The 18444-nt window shown below is 44.5% G+C and overlaps 1 protein-coding gene across 5 annotated transcripts; it reads right to left on the reverse strand.

Moving 5' to 3' along the window:
• Positions 1-647: 647 nt before the first annotated feature.
• LRRC8A (leucine rich repeat containing 8 VRAC subunit A) lies at positions 648-17932 on the reverse strand. Of its 5 annotated transcripts, none has more exons than XM_015878916.3 (4): positions 17815-17932; positions 16558-16683; positions 7491-9657; positions 648-6374 (listed from the first exon to the last, which is right to left on the reverse strand). In XM_015878916.3, the coding sequence occupies exons 3-4, from the start codon at positions 9645-9647 to the stop codon at positions 6099-6101; spliced, it is 2433 nt and encodes an 810-aa protein (XP_015734402.1). In that variant the 5' UTR covers positions 9648-9657; positions 16558-16683; positions 17815-17932; the 3' UTR covers positions 648-6098. The 5 variants fall into 5 exon arrangements, with proteins under 5 accessions (XP_015734402.1, XP_015734401.1, XP_085377540.1 ...); XM_015878915.2 differs by lacking the exon at positions 17815-17932 and adding an exon at positions 17723-17755; XM_085521414.1 differs by lacking the exons at positions 16558-16683; positions 17815-17932 and adding an exon at positions 17723-17755.
• Between the last annotated feature and the right edge of the window lie 512 nt (positions 17933-18444).

Raw genomic sequence — 18444 nt, forward strand, 5'->3', positions numbered from 1 at the left:
ACCATCACTTCTCATTTCCAGTCATGTATTTCCCAGCAATTTATCACGCCATCTTCTCCACTCCCCACCTTACACACATGTGCTGACTTCAGAAGCCACTCGAGTTCACACGCACAACAGCAGACCACAGCTTCCATGTTTATGGATTGCATTGTAAACAAGCATTCCCAACAGCAAAGCAATCACACAAACAAGGGGACAACCACAGGAGCAGTTTGGCCTCAGGAGTCCCCCAGCCCTTCCCCCTTCCAGGCACACTCCTATATTGAGGCTTAGGGAGACATTTCCAGCAAGAGGAAAACCACCAACCCCACATAACGCCCCCAGAAAGTGAAAGGAGGACATAATCTTCAGAAATATCTTCTCTTCCCATAAGTTTCAACAGGGAGATACAAAGGGCACAGACAAAACTGGGAAATGAGCCCTTTTTCCTTCCTCTCTGAGAGCTCTCGTGCAGATTGCTCACACTTTCTCCTGCTCTAGAGGAAAACTGCACTTGTGGCTGCTCCATCACCATGGTACAGACTCATAGTACAGCACTGGAACTAAGTGAGCTACACAGAAAATCTGTCTTCTGAGGAGTGAGGTGGGCAGGGGCGAAGCACCTTCACACACAGCTTAAAAGAAAGCAGACATAAAAGGAAAAGGCAAATTAAAAAGTTCAACTTTTATTCTGTTCAAGTGTCCGGTCTTATACATCTCTCAGAGGACAACAATAGCAGCCTTCGGTGCTTACTGGGGAGCTGCTGCTCATCAGCTGCAATCCCACATACAGAGCCAATGTTACACCAAGCACAGGTCCTGCATATGCCAAACCACAGCCCTGCGAGTGCATCTACAGAATGGGAGCAAGCTGTTTCTAAGCTGGGAGTAGTGCCTTACTTAAATGGATGCATCTGTCAGCTGTAGATGACTCAGGCCCGTTAGCCCCCTTGTCATTAAGTTTAGCCTGGAAAAATTCTCCCCATTGTCCTATGAATTTCCTTTAAAGGAAAGATAGGAAAGAATGGAAGGGTATTTCCAGACATTCCCAATTAAGCCTTTGTGTGAACGCACACAGAGTTCACCTTCATTTCTGGGATCCAACATCTCAAGCACAGTTACTTTCACAAAGGGATTTCAGATGAGATTTCCAAAGGATTTAATGCTACCTACAGAGTTTAACATTAATCCAACACTGCAGCTGGAGGGATGGCAAGGAAAAGGTTCAAGTCTGATAGTGTCCAGTTCTGCCTCATGCACTGTTACAATGCAGATAGGACAGGAACACGTTTTGGCACGTTTTTATTAAGACCACTGAATGCATGGTAAGCAGTAAAAAGAATAAATCATTTTTAAATGCAATGCAAGGAAAAAGAAAATAAATCCAAATGAAACCTAAATGAGTTTTCCCATTTATCATTCACACAACCTTATTGAGGGTAACATTCCAAAGCAGATGATGCTACCACTTATGGTACAACAATGTTGGTCTGCAGTGAGAGAAGTTAACCAGTAGTTAAGAAACTTCCCCATGCCCTCAAACAAAAGAAGAGCCAGAGGGAACAGCTGGCTTCAGGCAGAGATAAATACAGGAGCACAAGGAACAACACCTCAGTAGAGAGCTCACCTTAATGTGCCTCTAAAGGCACAGCTACCAAGGAAAAGACTGTTGTTCCTCTGAAGGACTGAAAATAAACCAACCAGAAATCAAATCATGGGAGCCTCTTTCTGAAGTGGAAAAAGGGAAATGATGTCACAGCTGTTAAATGGCATCCTGGGGTGCATTAAAAAGAGTGTGGCCAGCACGTCAAGGGAGGTGATCCTCCCCCTCTGCTCTGCCCTCATGAGGCCTCACCTGGAGCATTGTGTCCAATTCTGGGCTCCCCTGTACAAAAGAGGCAGGGATCTCCTGGAGAGGGTCCAGCACTGGGCCACAAAGATGGTGCAGGGCCTGGAGCATCTCCTGTATGAAGAAAGGCTGAGCTTTGCAGGGTGGTTGGATTAGATGATCTCTAGAGACCCCTTCCAGCTCCTACAGTCCTGTGACTCTGAAATCAATAAGAGCTTTTCCCCCATATGTATCATCTCCTGTAAAGGATGTGTCATTGATCTGACATTCATACAAGAAGAAGAGGACCTTGGGGTGGTTCAGCAACAGAAAGCCACTTAATACTATTTATGGTAACGACACCAAGCGTTTGCTTTAATTAAAATGAAATTAGCTAAGTGGAGTGTAGAAATGGTAATAAGAGAAATAAAAAATGAGGTAGGACATTCAAGAAGTGACAATTAATACCAAAGAACAGCACATCACAATTGATACCTGTAACAGCTTGTATTGGGCTTACATTTCACCATTCAGACCGATGGAGTGAATTCATTCCCACTGCTGAGTTCACTACGGACCAAAACATGAAGTCAGAAAACAACCCGGAAGAGAAACTTCATCTAACATTCCAGTGCATAGTTTCGGAGATACAGCAAGTTTTAACACATTTAATGGGTTTGGTAGCACCCACCTTACAGGTGGTTCAAATAATCCACTGTAACTTACTAATTTTTGGGGGTAGTTGGAGTCAAAGGTAGAATTCTGTCTTACTAACCTCTGGTCATAGCATGGGGGGAGCATGCTCAAGATCAACAAGGGGTCCAAGAATTCATTCAGCTCAGCAGTGCTATTAAGGAAATGGTTTTAATTCAAGTTGTTTTATGATTTAGCAGCTAATAAATCTGTTTTGCTACCAACTAGAGTGCTTTGAAAAGACAGGCCAGGATAACAAGACACTGACCTGCTGATTGTCTGCTTACGGCGAGAGCTTTTCTTCCTGAACATACAGATCTATGTCAGAAAAAGCAAAGATTCAGTTTGACAGATTGAAGGAAAAAAACAGTATATACTGACTGAACACTTAGAAACGAGGAAGGATTGTTGATGTAAGCTCATCCCTCAGACTGAGCAATCCAGGCAGGTATGGGAAGTGGAGTGAATCACTTTGCTGTGGGTTGAGCTTTACAGGAGGTCTGAGTCGTAAACGTATTCAGGACCTCCCGTTTCAGATCCTACCCTTCATGTTTTAAAGCTTCCTCCATTTCATCATATAAACCAATGCTATGAAATCACTATATCTTTCATGGAAGACCAAGAAGCACGTGTCAGGAGCAGGTAAATATTGCTGTCTTCCAGAATGGCAATGTATTCTTGTGCCACCTGTGTTTCTGGTACAAGAAGCTATCAGACTACTTAGCTTTCTGAGTGGCAGCATTGAGATATCTCAAGCCCTAACAGCCACGACTGAAAAACTGAGCTCTGAATATTGAAAAAGGAGCATAAAGCTAGTGTTTCCATGCACGATCAATACTGGCCTGTCTTAAAATTGCTTTGTAGATCTCAGGCATAGGGCAGTTCCTACTCAGCAAGCAGCAGAAGTAGAGCTGTCATTTGATAAGAAGTCAGAGGTTCACTGGTAGCAGAATAGCCTATTGTCCATTTCTCCTATGGATTCGGCACTGAGATACACTGCAGAGCTCAGGAGATGGGCAAGCTTCTAGAAGCACTACAGCATAAAAGCAGGAGCTGCTTGCTTATAGAAACTTCTGGCCTAGCTGCACAAAGCTTAGTTTGTATATGTGACATATGTAGAATCAAGAGTTAATGCATTCATCTACAATGACCTAGACACACAGGAGAAAACTGTCCCTGTAAGCTAGGTTAAAATCCTATGAGGTACATTGCCTTTCAGCCCTGTCTAGCCTTTACACATGTTGTAAACAGACTACCCAGTGGCCTTGAATACAACACAGACCTCAAGCCTCTCCATCCAATTGCCATTACACTCCAGCACAATCTTTTGGCACAGAATAAGGAATAAGGTTTCCTTCACTATCCAAACAGCCCCTATGAGAAAGTGCCTGGAAAACAGTACTGCTGTAGCTAAGCCTAAAGCCATTCCTGCCTTACCCAAGCTGTGCTAAGTCCACCTTGCAGTTCCTGCCCCACCAATTCAAAATGCTTGTGTATATGAATGCAATCCAAAATGCAGCAGCACCAACACTTTGAGCAACAGTGCTTGCTGTGATGCAGCGCATTTTGGAATAACATTGTTTCCCATCAATTTGGCAGTGGCTCCAACTCTAACATAATTTGAACACTAACCCTGTTAGGAACAGTGCCTTGCCTTCCAGATAAAGAAAATTATATTATTCCTCTGGGCTGTTTAAAGCTTAACAGTGAACTAAGGGAGGCAGAATTTACATCTTCCTTAAAAGCAGTTTTATAAACAGATTTCCTAGATTTTAATACAGCTTTATTTAAGCATCTGAACATCAACAAATCCAGAGCCCAGTTAACATTGTTCATGGTTTCAGTATGTTTAGTGTCTATATATCATATCTTACATCTCATGAGGAAAACCATGGCGCCCTATTGCACCAACATCCAAGGGATCATCAGGCTTTGCTAAGCCAGCACTCCCACTGGCAGTTTGTCGGGAACTGCTTCAGAGATGGCTGCAGCTTCCTCCCTTTGTGCACACAGGAAGCCTCCAAACATTCCGTGCCTGTTTGCAGCACTCCACCTTGGAGACGACCTGTTGGCTTGATGCGGAGTATTGCAACCAGGACCTGCAGTCCACGAGCCTCCTATTCCTTCTGATGGAAAAGGGCAGACCCAGGGTGTGCTGGAGACACACCTTAACCACTCCACCTCCAGACATGAGTAGCAGCAGCTATCACAGGTTATCTACCCTGTGCAGGGTTTTGTCAAACAACACCAAACAGGTCAGACTTGTTTCAATAAAGATTGCTCTGTTCAAGGGATCTGGAAATCAGACCTCAGAGGATTCTCATACTGCTCCTTAACAATGGGGGAATAAAACAGGGAAGAATAGGACAGGTTACTTTTCCAGTATTAAGTTCAACCAGCGTTAGCCTCTTGCTTAACACAAGAGGTTAACAGGAACTGACATCTGCTGAAGGGTGAAAGACAACAAAAAAAAAAATTAAGCAGATCTGAAGTTTTTGTTCTTAAAAAAAAAAATTGGCAACAAATCTAACAGCTGAATGGGCAGGGGCAGAGGAAAACTGAGTTATTCCTCTTTTCTATTATCACTGCTAACCCCAGGGGATGCCTTGACACACTGGTTTTATGTTTGCATTTGTTAAGTTCCTGATACTCTGTCATGTAAAAGCAGCTTAAAAACTTTAAAAGCCAAGATCATGAAGCTACTCAGTGCTTCCGGGAGAACAGATGAGACTGCTTTCAATCCAGATCTTTCATATTATCCAGATAATTTGTATTCTAACCATTTCGGAACAGGCTACATGCCTGGAATTATTTCAGTTTGGGCCTCCAAAGCATCCACTGGAGAAAAGGATGCTATGTGATTAACTCGTCAGTACGAGTGACTTGAAACTGCTAAAAAAAAGTACAATCTCTAATGCACAGATGGAGTTCTGGGGGGAGAACTCCTTCCCCAGGGGAAGACAACAGGGTGTCAAACATAAGGGGGAAACGACAATTAGTAACCAAACACAATCCTGCATCCAAATTGATGGCTGAGATAAATTCACCCCCCAAAATCCCAGTGCCAGCATCTAGGTAAAAGAATCAACTCTCTGTATCCTATCCCAACCAGTCTGTGGGGCCTCACTTACTGAACTGCCTAATTGGAGGGGATTAGTGGCAGGTGTCACAGACATGGAGGTACAGGAAGTTTCCTAGACTCTTGATCATTGCTTGCAGGACACTCATTCCCTGACACTATAATCCCCATTTGAAGTAAGGCAGCAACCCCCACGTTTCCTTTTCTCCTCCATTCAGAGGTTTCACCAGCACCACCCACTTCACTCCGTTTCCTGTCCAAAACAGCAGCAACACCTCTTACTCCCACTGGTCCTTGCTCAGGAGCCATCTAAACCTGTCTTGATCCTCATCCTGATCCCAAGCTTTCCACATCCTGAGGCAAGAAGCAGCCTCAGAGTCATGATTGTTCAGGGACTCCTTGGCTAGTTTGATAGTGACTGGAGAGGAGGAAGGGAAGGATCTGGGATAAAGGGGACTGGAATGGCCTTGTGTTTCCTTCTTGTTGGTCAGAGGTTCCTCCCCTTCTTTCAGGGGCTCAGGCTTGTTCTTTGTCTGCCCTCCACAGCCGCTCTTTGACTTCCAAGGGCAGCGTGTTGAACAAGTCCTCCTCCACCACAAGCCCGCTGCGTTTCAGCAGAGGACACTCTCCCAGCTCCACTGGCAGGCACTCCAAGCGGTTCCCTCGCAGCTCTATCTGTGATAGGTTTGTCAGCTCTCCAACACGGGATGGGAGTGACTGCAGCACATTGTTTCCCAGGTTCAAGGTTCTCAGCTTCCTGCACTGGAACAGCTCTGGTGGGAGATTCTCGATCTGAAGGGAAAAAAAAAGATCAATTACAGATGAAGTTACCTAATAGGACACACACTCATAAGACAATAACAAGGGCACACATCTCACTGTTTACAAAGCTCTCAGCTGCCTTCCTTAAGCGAGCTCCTGCTCTCTACCATAAGGAGTGCTCCTGAAGTAAGGAGTTATACAGTATAAGGCCTCCCAACACAGCTCTCCCACTGGCCATTCTTCCCCATCTCCTCTCAGAGCACCACCACACCAGCAGGTCTCAACTACTTGGCACCTCTCAGCTTTGAGATCTTACTGTATCAACCTTTTTAAATGTTATTCTTTGCATCTCACAGGAAGGCTAAAAGCCTTCTTGTATGCTTTCATTACGTATTAGATATGGTAGATTTCGATGTACTCCATTACCTGGAGCAGACACTACGTGAGTACAACTGTCAACATGCTCCAATAAATTCAAAGCCTCATCATAAACATTATCATTTGCCTTTATACAGAACCATGTCTCTTTTTTAACCTTGAATTATGAATTATAACCATGACACAGCTAAATGGAATTGTAATTAATTCTGAATGAAGTTAAGTCCAACCAAAAGCAGGGACGAGTCAAGACCAATTAAAAACAGCTAAATTCAGCCATCGTTATTGGTGCTGTCAAGTGCTATGTGACACAGCAACACACAATCAAATGATCACAGATTGGGAAATGCCTTCCTACCAGCCCTTGTGCTCCTGAAGTACAATGAATAGTACTGCATTAAGACTAGTTTCTTAGACCTCCATTTTAAGACCAAAGCTGATATCAATCTAGGGAATACAAGCTTCCAGCTGCAGAGAAACAAGTGACAGGCTTTAGGAAACAGTCTCCAACTGCCACTTCAAAGCAATTTCCTGTAAGAAAAAATAATAATAAATGCTACAAGAGCTGTTCAACAAAAGAATTACCCCTGGAGTTATTTGCAGGAGATAAAACCCTCAGAAAGAAAAGCTAAAGCTTGAAAAATTTAAACAGAACAGCAGTACCAGGAATATCTCACACACCACTGTAACACATTGAATCCTATAGATAGCAAACGCACCAGAATTACCTGTGCTCACAAAGGAACATTCAGACTCCTGTGCACTTACCCTGTTGGCTGTCACAGCCAGGTTCTGCAGGTTCTGAAGCAGTCCTATGTCTGGCGGTATGGAAGTCAAGTTGTTGTGGCTGAGATCCAAATACCGAAGTTTTCTGCAATAGAAGAGCTGGGTAGGAATCTTTTCGATCTTGTTACGGTTCAGGTAAAGGCGCTCTAAATTGGTGAGGTTGCCTATTTGCATGGGGATGTAGGCAATGTGGTTGTACCACAATTTAAGGCAAGTGAGACGATGTAAGTGCTGGAAGCTGATGATTTCCTCAATGGTCTTGAGGTTATTGTCCTTCAGGTCTATCTCCTGCAGATTGTGAAGGCTAAAGATGGAGTGAGGAATGCGCTCCAAGTCACAGCGGATCAGCTCCAGCTCTGTCAGGTTGACCATTTTCTTAAGGCTGTTGAGAACAATGAGCTTGGTGCCCTCGTTGTTGATGGAAAGCTTCTGAAGATGCACACCAACATCTGTCACCACCTGTGGCAGCTTGGTGAGGTTACTCTTCAACCTCAACACCTTCAGCCTCTTCAGCTCCCTCAGTCCATCTATTACAATGTACCGGTTGTTTTCAGCACTCAGATTCCCCGTCAGATGAAGCTCTTCTAGTGTCTTCAGGCTATAAATCCAAAGAGGAATCTCCTTAATGTCTGTGAACTTGATGTGGAGAGATTTCAAATTCTCCCTCAAGAAGGCCAGGGCTGGAGCCTCAATTTTGGCAGCAGTGTGGTAAAGCCATAGTTCCTTAAGGCTGGTGAGCTGAGCGATGCTTGGGGGAATGGTGACATCAGGGATAAGCTCCAGCTTCAAGACCTCCAGCTCTATGAGGTCAAAGACCGTGTCAGGAATGCCACTCAACATGAACAGATGCAGTTCCAGCTTATCCTGAGAGTTCTTGGTGATCCTCTGCCGCAGCTTCTCCAAAGTCCACTCATTATTGAGGTTCAGCTGCCGCAGCTTGTTCTCACTCACCTCCGACAGAAAAACAGCAAAGCGCTTTGAATACAGGGGGTCATACTGATCGATCAGATGGAGCATAAAAGCAAAGTCATTTTTCACATCAGGAATGTCACTGTAACTGCTCTCCTCACGGATAGACTCAAAGGAGTATTTCTTGAGCGATCGCCTCAGCATCCACCAGAGGGTGTACATGCAGATCAAGCCATAGACTACCACCAAGCTGATATAGAAAGATGCCAAGATTTTAAAGAGAGTGGCCAAAGGATGAGCACAGCGATACATCCTGTAGCCAGTCAAGCTCTCAATGTCCACCTTACAGTCAACATCAAATGTTATGTTATTGACATAATAAACGGTATAGCAGATGATGAGAATGAACTTGATTACTTTGATGATGGTCTGTCTCATGTAGAGGCGATACACTATATCTCCCTCTTCCACATGCGTGCGGAACTTCTTCACTTTTTCAAAGAGTGCTTTGGCCTGTTCACCTTCCTTTTTGTCCAAGACACCTGTCTCAGATCGGTCCACAATTCCTTGTTCAATTCGAGACTTTGTTCTCTGCAGCATGGGAACAGTGGCTTCCACATCCTCACTGACTGTGGAGGATTTCTTGTCCATGGAGCCATTCATTTTCCCAAATGCTGGCTTGGTATCGCTCTCTTCCACCACCGTCTCAGATAATGCCCTTGTTGTCCATGGAGAGTCAAAACACTTAAGCAAAATAGACACAAAATGCTCCAGCTTGGAGCTGGTCCTTGGAAATTTGAACCAGAAGTTGCTGCAAGCCAGGAAGATAAGAGTATGTAGCAGCACCAGATAAGGAAAATACTTGGCAAACCAGTGAAGGCGGTTCTCATAACACACCGCATCCACATAGTTATACTGGTGCCGATCCAAATCATATTGGATCCCTGTAGGCCCTGTATCAGCAGAGGGAACGAGACTAGAGTTATAGTATATACGCTCTGGGGTTACAGCTGTCCATCCTCTGACAGTGTCATTGCAAGAGTCTTTGGTAATCCATTTACAGGGCAAACAAATCATTTTGTCCTGGGTGACCTGAAGTGTCCCTCCAAACACCGCGATCATCAGCATCACTATGGAAATGTAGTCTGTGAATACGTCCCACCATGGCTTCAGGATGCGGTATGCTGGCTGAGTGTCAGCAAAGTATCGCAATTCAGTGACTGGAATCATGATTCACCACCTGAAAGGAAAACAGAAGCAGCCATTACTAAAACTCTTGTTCTGTTCTTCTGGAGGGTATCAGGAAACTCACATTTTATGTGCTGGCAAAGCAAAACTGAATTAAGTCCTAGTTTCAAATCACTTGGATACAAACAAAACTGAGTACCCTCATAGGTGAGTAGTTACAAGGCATCAGAACTTGTACTTGTCATTAGCAGTCTGCAGGTGAAAAATTCACATTGAAAGACTAACTTTAACTCCTCCGACAGACGAGTCATTGGAAGCTTTCAGCTTTATCTAAGGATATCATGTCAGTGCCAAAGGAATTCGACAGCATACTCAGAGAAAATCCACACACACAGCACAATTGTCACGTGTTTGTTACTCTATCACAGAGCTAAGAAATAGCTCTACATCTCTGTAGCTCTCCAATTGCAGAGGCAAGGAAGAGGATTTACAAGCATTAGTTCTACTTCCTAGAACCGCTACATTGACGCAACTCATATTTGATTAAGAAAACTGGAAAAGAACAAGAAGTTGCTTGATATCATCCCTTTTCCTTCCACAGGAAGAAGTTTTGGCTCTCCACCTCTGCATCAACTTCCCAAAGAAACAGTACTTGCCTACAGACAGGCTCACTTCTGAAATCCTCTAACAGCTGCTCTTTGTTTTCTTCACTTCAGAAGCACAGGAGAAGGGAAACATACTTAATATAAGAATTCACTTCCCTGAGCAACCACTCCCACCTAGAGTTCATCTCAGCTGGGATTTAAGAGTCACAAAGGAAATGAAAAGGTTCTGGGAAGAGAGACCTCATGGCAGAGCTTGTTCTGTCTTCCTCCAGAAGGAACAAGCCACAGAAAACCCACACACCCCACATCTGTAAGTGCAAACACACAAAGCATCCCCTGTATCTGACAGGCAACACAAGTGAAGTACATGAAGTCATTATGGCTTGTTCTAATGATGCTGAAAAAGCAGTAATATCGCATTATACTTACTAGCAATCTTCAGGAGGACAAACACAAATCTTTGTCATTTTGAGACTCCTATCAACTGTAACAGAGGAAGAACAAAAGTTCAATCCTACTTCCTCAGCCCATGAGGCAGCATTCGTACAGGCTGTCCTGAAAAGCCCTGGGGAGCTATGGGCTTGATAGCAGCTTTTTATATACCATTGGCTGAGCCAAGCAGAGTGACCACACCATCTGCTTTTGTAGAACAGGAATTTGTATTTAAAATTAACTTCCAGACCAGAACTGCAAAGGAAGCCCCTCCTAACACAAACTCAAGCTCCCTAGAGACACTAAATAGGGAGAACTCTGGTGCTGTTCATTAAAGAACTGCTCCCTACTTAAACACCTTCCTACTCCTCCAGCCTTACATCAGGGGAAAAAGATTCTCATCCCCTTTCTTTCTCTTGTCTAAATACCACTTCTCCCCAATGATCCTTTCTTCTTCCCTCCAGTGCTTCTTCACTCCTGGCAGTGAAGCTTTAGCAGGAATTAGGTCCTTCACAGCTGTCCACAGAATGGTTATGAAATAGAGGTGAACTTCTCAGGAAGCAGAGTCTCATGGTTAAGGCATTTTCCAGACCCAAGCTGAGCGCTGCGTTACCAGTTTTTCCTCAGTCTAAGAAATATCTCATTCCTTTTTTGCAATAAACCTACCCTGTGTTTACTTTGGTTTGTATCTCACGACAGCTAGGAAGGAAAGCAAAAAAAAATAGGGCAACAGGCTCCCTAATCCTATTTACCATCCACATGGGATAGGAAATCTGCCTTTACATTGTGCAGCTACAAGACAGCTAACAAATCATCTGTTTGAATGTCCCACGACAGCCTGTTACAGCTCCGTATCAACAGTTAAACCCTGGTGTGGTGGAGCAGGAAATCCCCTGCCCTCCAGTAACAATGATAGGGTCACTGCGTGAAGAAAAGGACATTCTCAGCAGTTCCCACTCCTCCTGGCAGCCGTGGAGGTTCTGTTCAAGTCCCAGATGAAAAGCAATAAAGCAAAGGGTCATCTTACAGAAACTGGAGTTCCTCAGGTCTTATCTAATCTTACTTGCAGCATCTGTGGTAAAAGGGAAAATTGACCACCAAAACCTTGGGAAACCAAGGGAGAGAGTCACCACCCTCTTCAAGCAGATTTCCCACATATGCAATCCATTCTAGTTCCTGAAAGACCTGATGACTGTTCTGCAGCAAAACAAGTGTCATTATCTCGTAGACCCCATTTCATCATCGTTTTAAAGCGTGATTCTGGTTGCAACACTCCCATCTGGATTCAGGCAGGCAGTTTTGCTGCTGGGATTGATGACAGCAGACTAACTTCAAGAAGTCAGATTCTCAGGGCTTACCTTTGCTACCCAATGCTGCCCTGCACAATACAATTCTGCCTATAGGAACCATGCTGCATGAGCCAACAGGTAGGAACATCATATCTCAAGCCCTGTCTACTTATCAGAAGCATAAGGAAGTTTTCCAAAGGTATAATTAATTAGGCAAGCTCTAGGAATTGCACACAGAAGAAATCTTACAAGTGTGCATCTGTCTCAAAGGTGTTTCCGCTTTCACACTCCATACTGATTCACCATGCAACTTCTCTGAGCAGTCTCCCACTTCTCACTTTAGAAGTGCCATCACCTTTGAGGGCTTCAGTTTTGCTTAAAATAACAGGGACATCCTGAGCACACAACATCTAAACAATAAAATCATTCAGAAACAAGAATAAACTTATCCAGCTAACAAAAACCTTGTATTGTAGCATGTATCTTAAGCAGTAAAGACCAGAGCCGAGAGCACAAATCCTCTTCAAAAGATGCAAGACTCCTGTGATACTTAAGATGACCAAGGAATGAACAGAGCGACTGCAAGAGCACAAGGCTCCTCTCCTTAGAGGAATTTCCCTATTAAAACCAACAATCACCTCAACATGCAAAGACAGAATTATTGCTGACAAATACCTGGCTGAGCTGTGCTTGCAATTCCTGCCTGTACCTGCTGACCAGCATACTCAGCTAGAGACAAAGTGAACAGAAACATCATTGTTTAGTTTCACTGGCTGGTATGTCATCAGCTTGACTCATTATTTGCTGAATACTTTATCCATCCTCCTCTTTCCTTTCTTCCTTCTGCTGACCATCATGTCGCAAACAGCCACTGGCAAAACAGGATTACATGCAAGATCTCATGACGTGCCCAAGAATTTCCTCAGTTTCTATCTGTCACTTCCAGGACCTCTCCTTGAAAGCAGATAAATCCTTACCTTTAGTGGGATGCAGCACCCAAGGCAGGCAATCTCATAAAACAAATTTAAATAGCTAGACAAGATGTATTGTATACTGGACAATTGCAAACCTTTAGGTTTTATCACACATTCTTAAATCTCAGACTGCAAAGCAGCAGTCAAGCACTGCCGACAGTTCCTTACCTCTCAGAAGCCCAGAGAACAAGGGAGGTGTTTGTGTGCTGACAGTATCAGAGGGAGATAATAGTAAAGAAAAATGACTTGGTGCCCTAAAGACTATAGCCCTGATTTTGACGAGCTGCAACATGTTACAATAAGCTTTCAAAACAGCAGAGCTTCCCTCCCCAGCATGCTGCCACCTGAAACACTAAAGACGGGCAGAACACAGAGCTCTTTGTTCATGCACCAGGAAATGTAAAGAGCTTTGCAAGTCAGAAATGGGAATGGTAATTTGTGTTTTTCCTCTCACCCCCCCACCCCCACTTTGTTTATTAGGCTCAGAATTGAAAGCAAAGGGAGGTTAAAACAGAGCTGCTTTCAGTCACTCCTCAGAAAACCTTCCAAACAGGGACAGCCACATGACCAACTGGAAAAGCCCAAGATGTCAGATGGAATAATACTCCAGTGATTTTCTCCCTCACTGTTTATAGAAGTAAACAGCAAGGAAACCAGATGCCAGAGTCCCAAACAACAGCCTGTCATCTTTACATCTGTGTCTGCCTGCAATAAAGCCTCTTCTGTAGAAAATGCCTTCTGAAACAGAGAAACAAACATGAAATTTAAAGGACTGCACATTACTCAGACTGGCAGATAGAACAGTGGAATAGGGGCAGCCAGCACTTACGCTCCTCACCTGCTGGAACAGCCAGCAAACTGAACAGAGTAAATTATGTGGGTTTTCATATAACCACCAGCTGAATGCAGCATTCAGCCCCACCCAAGCCACAAGATACAGGAGGATGAAGCTAATTAACCAGGGAACACCTTTACTGAAGCTCACAGAAAAAACTCACCTATACTACAGACAGGACTCTTACCATCTTTACAGCTGCCTTTTAATTGACTCTTCCTGACAGATGCAAGACTCACGTTCTTAGCAAAGTGCAACAGCTCCTGTTTACTATCACACAAGCAAGCCTGTCCTAACAAGCACAGGGCAGAACATCTGCACAATCAGAACAAACCACACTGGATGGCCTGCCCATCTTCTGCAAGGTTTTAGCCCAGCTGCTGAAGTTATGAGCATCACTGATGCTGGCATCAGGGACCATGTCAGTGTGATACAGCTATGGAAGTTCAAATGCTATCAGATGACTTGCTACAGTGATGCAAACCAGAGAAAAATCCTGTGTCAGCTTATAAATTATGAATGTGTGTGGTCACAGGTTTGCTATCCAAAATTAATTTCCTTCATCATAGAAGAGATGCCTCAAGGACAGGGCATTGGAGCTTGCCTTTGAAAACTATGATGGCTTTACCCCAATGGGACACTGCAAAACACTCCTTTGTAACAACAAATGCAAGTGGTTGAATTAACTACTTAAGATTAAGAAAAGGACAACAAGAGTGTTAACTTGGAACAAGCAGAACAGCTTCAAGCACTCCCTCCGCTGCAGAAATCTATTCAGCATTTCATTCCAGCATTGGAAAATGACACAAAAAAGGGGTAAACAATTGTCTTCAATTAAGACTGAAATGGTGGGCAGAGCAGAGCTCTGACATTTCTAACAAGAGATTGAGAAATCGCGACACCAGACTCAAAGCCAAGACTTTTAAGCAAGGATCATCACATTTTATCCTTAACAAACTGACAACATCTACAAATTTATTAGCATGAAAACAGCTGTGGCAACACCCAGAGAGATGAACCAAAGATGAAAGAGGATTTCAACAAGAGCAAAGCAAGACTTCAGCTGTCAGCACAACAATATTTTGCCTTAGTCTGATGAAAGAGAAATAAGCATATATTCACCTGCTTACTTCTGACCCTGCAACCTTGTCTTCAGCACCATGGGCTTCAAAACAGTGACTGGGACTTCCAGCTCAGCACATTTTCTGACTGTATTCACTAATTGATAAGAGAGAGGCAATAAAACCACAACTCTAAAGCAGAAACTGTTAACTAGTCCAGTGCACTAATTTGGCACAGAGGAGCTTTATATTGCCCAGTAATTTTACAGCAAACATTAACAAAACCTAGTATAGGAGGTAAAAGCACTATTATTCCAGCAGGGTGGTTCTGACTGAATAGATTTTAGTTACAAATGCAGTTGAACAGCAACAGCAGGGCCATATGTAACCCATCTATATCAACTGGATTGCCATTTGCAATACAAAATGCATGCAAAACAGCTTAGGGAAAAAGCTGCCTGGAAGCATTCAAGATATTCTCTTCAAACAACAGAGACTGTTAAATGCCAGTTCAGCAATAACACACATCCTAAACTGAGGCTATTTTTGAAAACACTTACTTGGAAAAACACGCAGGAAGGAGGTTTGCAACATTGCAACAAAGTACGTCTGTATTTAACCTCTACCAAAACAGCGGTGAGACATCCCAGCGTGAAGGAGCCCCACATAAAATGTAGAAACCTTTCTGTACTCCACCACCACTCACACAACTTCACTGTGTTTTCCTAGACACCAGCAAGGCTCAATTCAACATCAGCGACTTTCACTTCTCTTTTAAATACTCAATTGAACAAAGTTCTCCTTTAGAACGTGGAAGAATTCATGAAGGCCTGTAGGATTGCACACAGCAACACAGTAACTCGCACTTGAATTCCATGACTTTTTGATACTAAGTCAGAGCACCCTAAGCCAGGAACTGGCTTTCTGAACATCTGCAGCACTTATGAGAATGTTGTAACTCAAAGCATTTGGGAAGTCATCATTAAAAGGCTTCAGGCACTCCACATTTCAAACCTGGAAGCATTAGATTTTAACACATGGCTTCTGGTATATCTTAAGGAGCTATTTATGCACATTCCTTTTGACCTACATTAATAAAGCTATGGCTTCCAAGTACCGTGTATGATCAGTACAACAAAGCAAATCCTCGAGCTGTCAGAACACAAACCTGCACCTCCCCACTGCTCACAGTTAGACCCATCTGGACTGCATCTCTCAGCCTCCAGATAAGCAGGGCACTCTGCACTACCTTTCAACACAGAGACCCAAAGAGACAAAGTTTCCAGCTAACAATACTTAACACTGCTTAAGTGCCACCCACAGGGGCAACAAGTCAGCGCTCTCCTAAGTTAACCATGGAAAAAAAACGTTTGAGATGTTTACATAGCAATACAAACATCGTCTTACTGGAAACTGAAGAATACTGACCAAAATAAACAGAAATCATACTGCCTTAAAGTACTTTTCTTAATGTAAGTAGTCAGGGTCTATGCGGCCAGAAGCTAAACGCACCAGTAAATGCAACAGTTTTACATACAACACATTGTTACTTGATTCTTTTTTCCCCCACCTTAAAACATAGGCCTCACAGATGTAAATGATACCACCACTGTCCCTGATGCACCGCCTTTCCTCCTTGCTCTTTTATCAAGCATCTGATCACCACCTTGTGTTTTGCAACTATATTTAAGCAGCGTTCTCATGATTTCATTTGTGTCTTTAACACACCACTCCCAAACTGGCCTGCAGCCCTTACCCTGCAGTTGGGTTCTGCTATCTGCACTTCAGCTCTCTGTGCTGGAAGTGGGTGATGTTCCTGTGTGCTGGATCCTGAGCAGGTGCTGAAGCGTTGCATTCCCCACACGCCATGGGAACAGCTTCCCTGAAATCAAGCAGAGATTATCAGCAGAGAGAAGGAAGATCACAGGGGAACCACGTTATGTCAAAGTTTGGGAGAGGATGTCTAAGATTCTAGGAACAAACTAGATGGTCATTGGGAACTAGGAAGAGATGCTGAGGGCTGGAAAGATGTTAGAAACTCTAAGTTTCAAAGAGGAAGCAAATCTCCATTTGTTCCAGAAGCCATCAAGAAGCAGGTGTTGCAAACCCATTTAAAGGAGACTTAGATCCACTGCTGCAACTAATAGAGACAAACTAACCTCCTTGAGGAAAGATCTAAATGCATCGGGACTCCCTGAAAACACACATCCCGCATCATTTGACACTCAATCAACTATCCCCGCTCTTCACAACACATCTACCAACATGAAGCTTTTTAAAGCAGTGGCAATTTAGCATCATCAACAAGAACTACACCAGCTTCTCCTTGCTTCCTGCATATCAGCATGGGGAAGCAGACAAGGGAGCAAGCCCTGGCTCTGAGGGATCCTTCAAGCCTTAAAATCAGGGAGGACTGCAGACCTTCAGAAAGCATTTTGTCAACAAGAAGCAGGAAAGACACTAAAAGCGATGGAAAAGGAAGAGGCATCACTAGAAAAAAAAACACATTGGTTACTATGTTCAGCCCAAGAACATGCTGGGATCAGCCAACAGGGCTGCCACATTCAGAAGGAACCTGCTCACAATCAAAGCTCTCCCACTCGAGCCGTGCCAAAGTGCTGCAAAGGAACAGGGTAAAGGAGAGGACTGGCTGACCTTCCTTCCCTCCCCACCCGGCTGTCAGGGCTCAGCACCGCCTCAAACCACAGCACGACACACCCGCATAGCACTGACAGCACATCGCCCCTGTGTGCCCACCGACCTAAAACACACACTAGGACTAAACGAGACGGAAAGAAAGTTAATTCACAAACCCCACCGGCCCCAGCCGCCCCCACAACAAGCACCGATGGCGGCCGCTCCCCACACACCCCCGGGCCGCCTCCCACCCCAGGCCGCAGCCCACCCCCGCCCGTACCCACCTGTCCGCACCGACCCTCCGCACCCCCGCCCTCCCTCACACCGGCTCAGGCTCCTTTTGTCCGCACCGAGGCGGCCCCACCCCGGAACTGACCTCACCCGGCCGCCATAGGCGGACACACGGGGAGCGCCCCGCCGCCGCCTCTAGCGAGCGGCTGAAGAGGGCGCCGCCATCTTGGAGGCGGGCGCAAGGGGAAGGACGCGCCGCCATCTTTACGTAGGGCGAGGCCGTGCAGGGTGGGATGGAATTTATGTGTCCGGATGTAAGGAGGGGAGAGGGGGAGGGAGGGAAAGTGAAGGTCTGGGCGCCATCTTGGTGCAGGGCAGAGCGCAAAATGGCGGAAATCTTAAAGGGGCAGCCACCCAGAGCTGAGGTGGGATAGAGATGCAGTGCCTTCATGTGTCAGTACATTGGATTCCTTCTTCTCCCTAAATAAAGAGATTTACCTCTTCATTACGGTTTTTGTGTGTGTGTGAATAGGAGGGGTATCAATATCGAAGCTATTCAGCAGTATTGGTTGTATTTGTTATTGTATCTGTATTGTACACGTTGGTGCTGTGAGGTTTGATCCAGCAGCAGATCTGTGGGAGCTGGGAAAGGCAGAGCCGTCCTCCCGTGGTTATTTCCATTCAGCTGACTCATCTGTCCAGCACTGTGCTTTCAAATATTCATAAAGGATGCTTCAAAGGCATTCGTTATAGGGTCATTAGTGCACAAGAAGCA

Source organism: Coturnix japonica, chromosome 21 (assembly GCF_054131305.1).
Source record: "Coturnix japonica strain WE chromosome 21, WE-NBRP24, whole genome shotgun sequence".
NCBI classification, from domain to species: domain Eukaryota; kingdom Metazoa; phylum Chordata; class Aves; order Galliformes; family Phasianidae; genus Coturnix; species Coturnix japonica.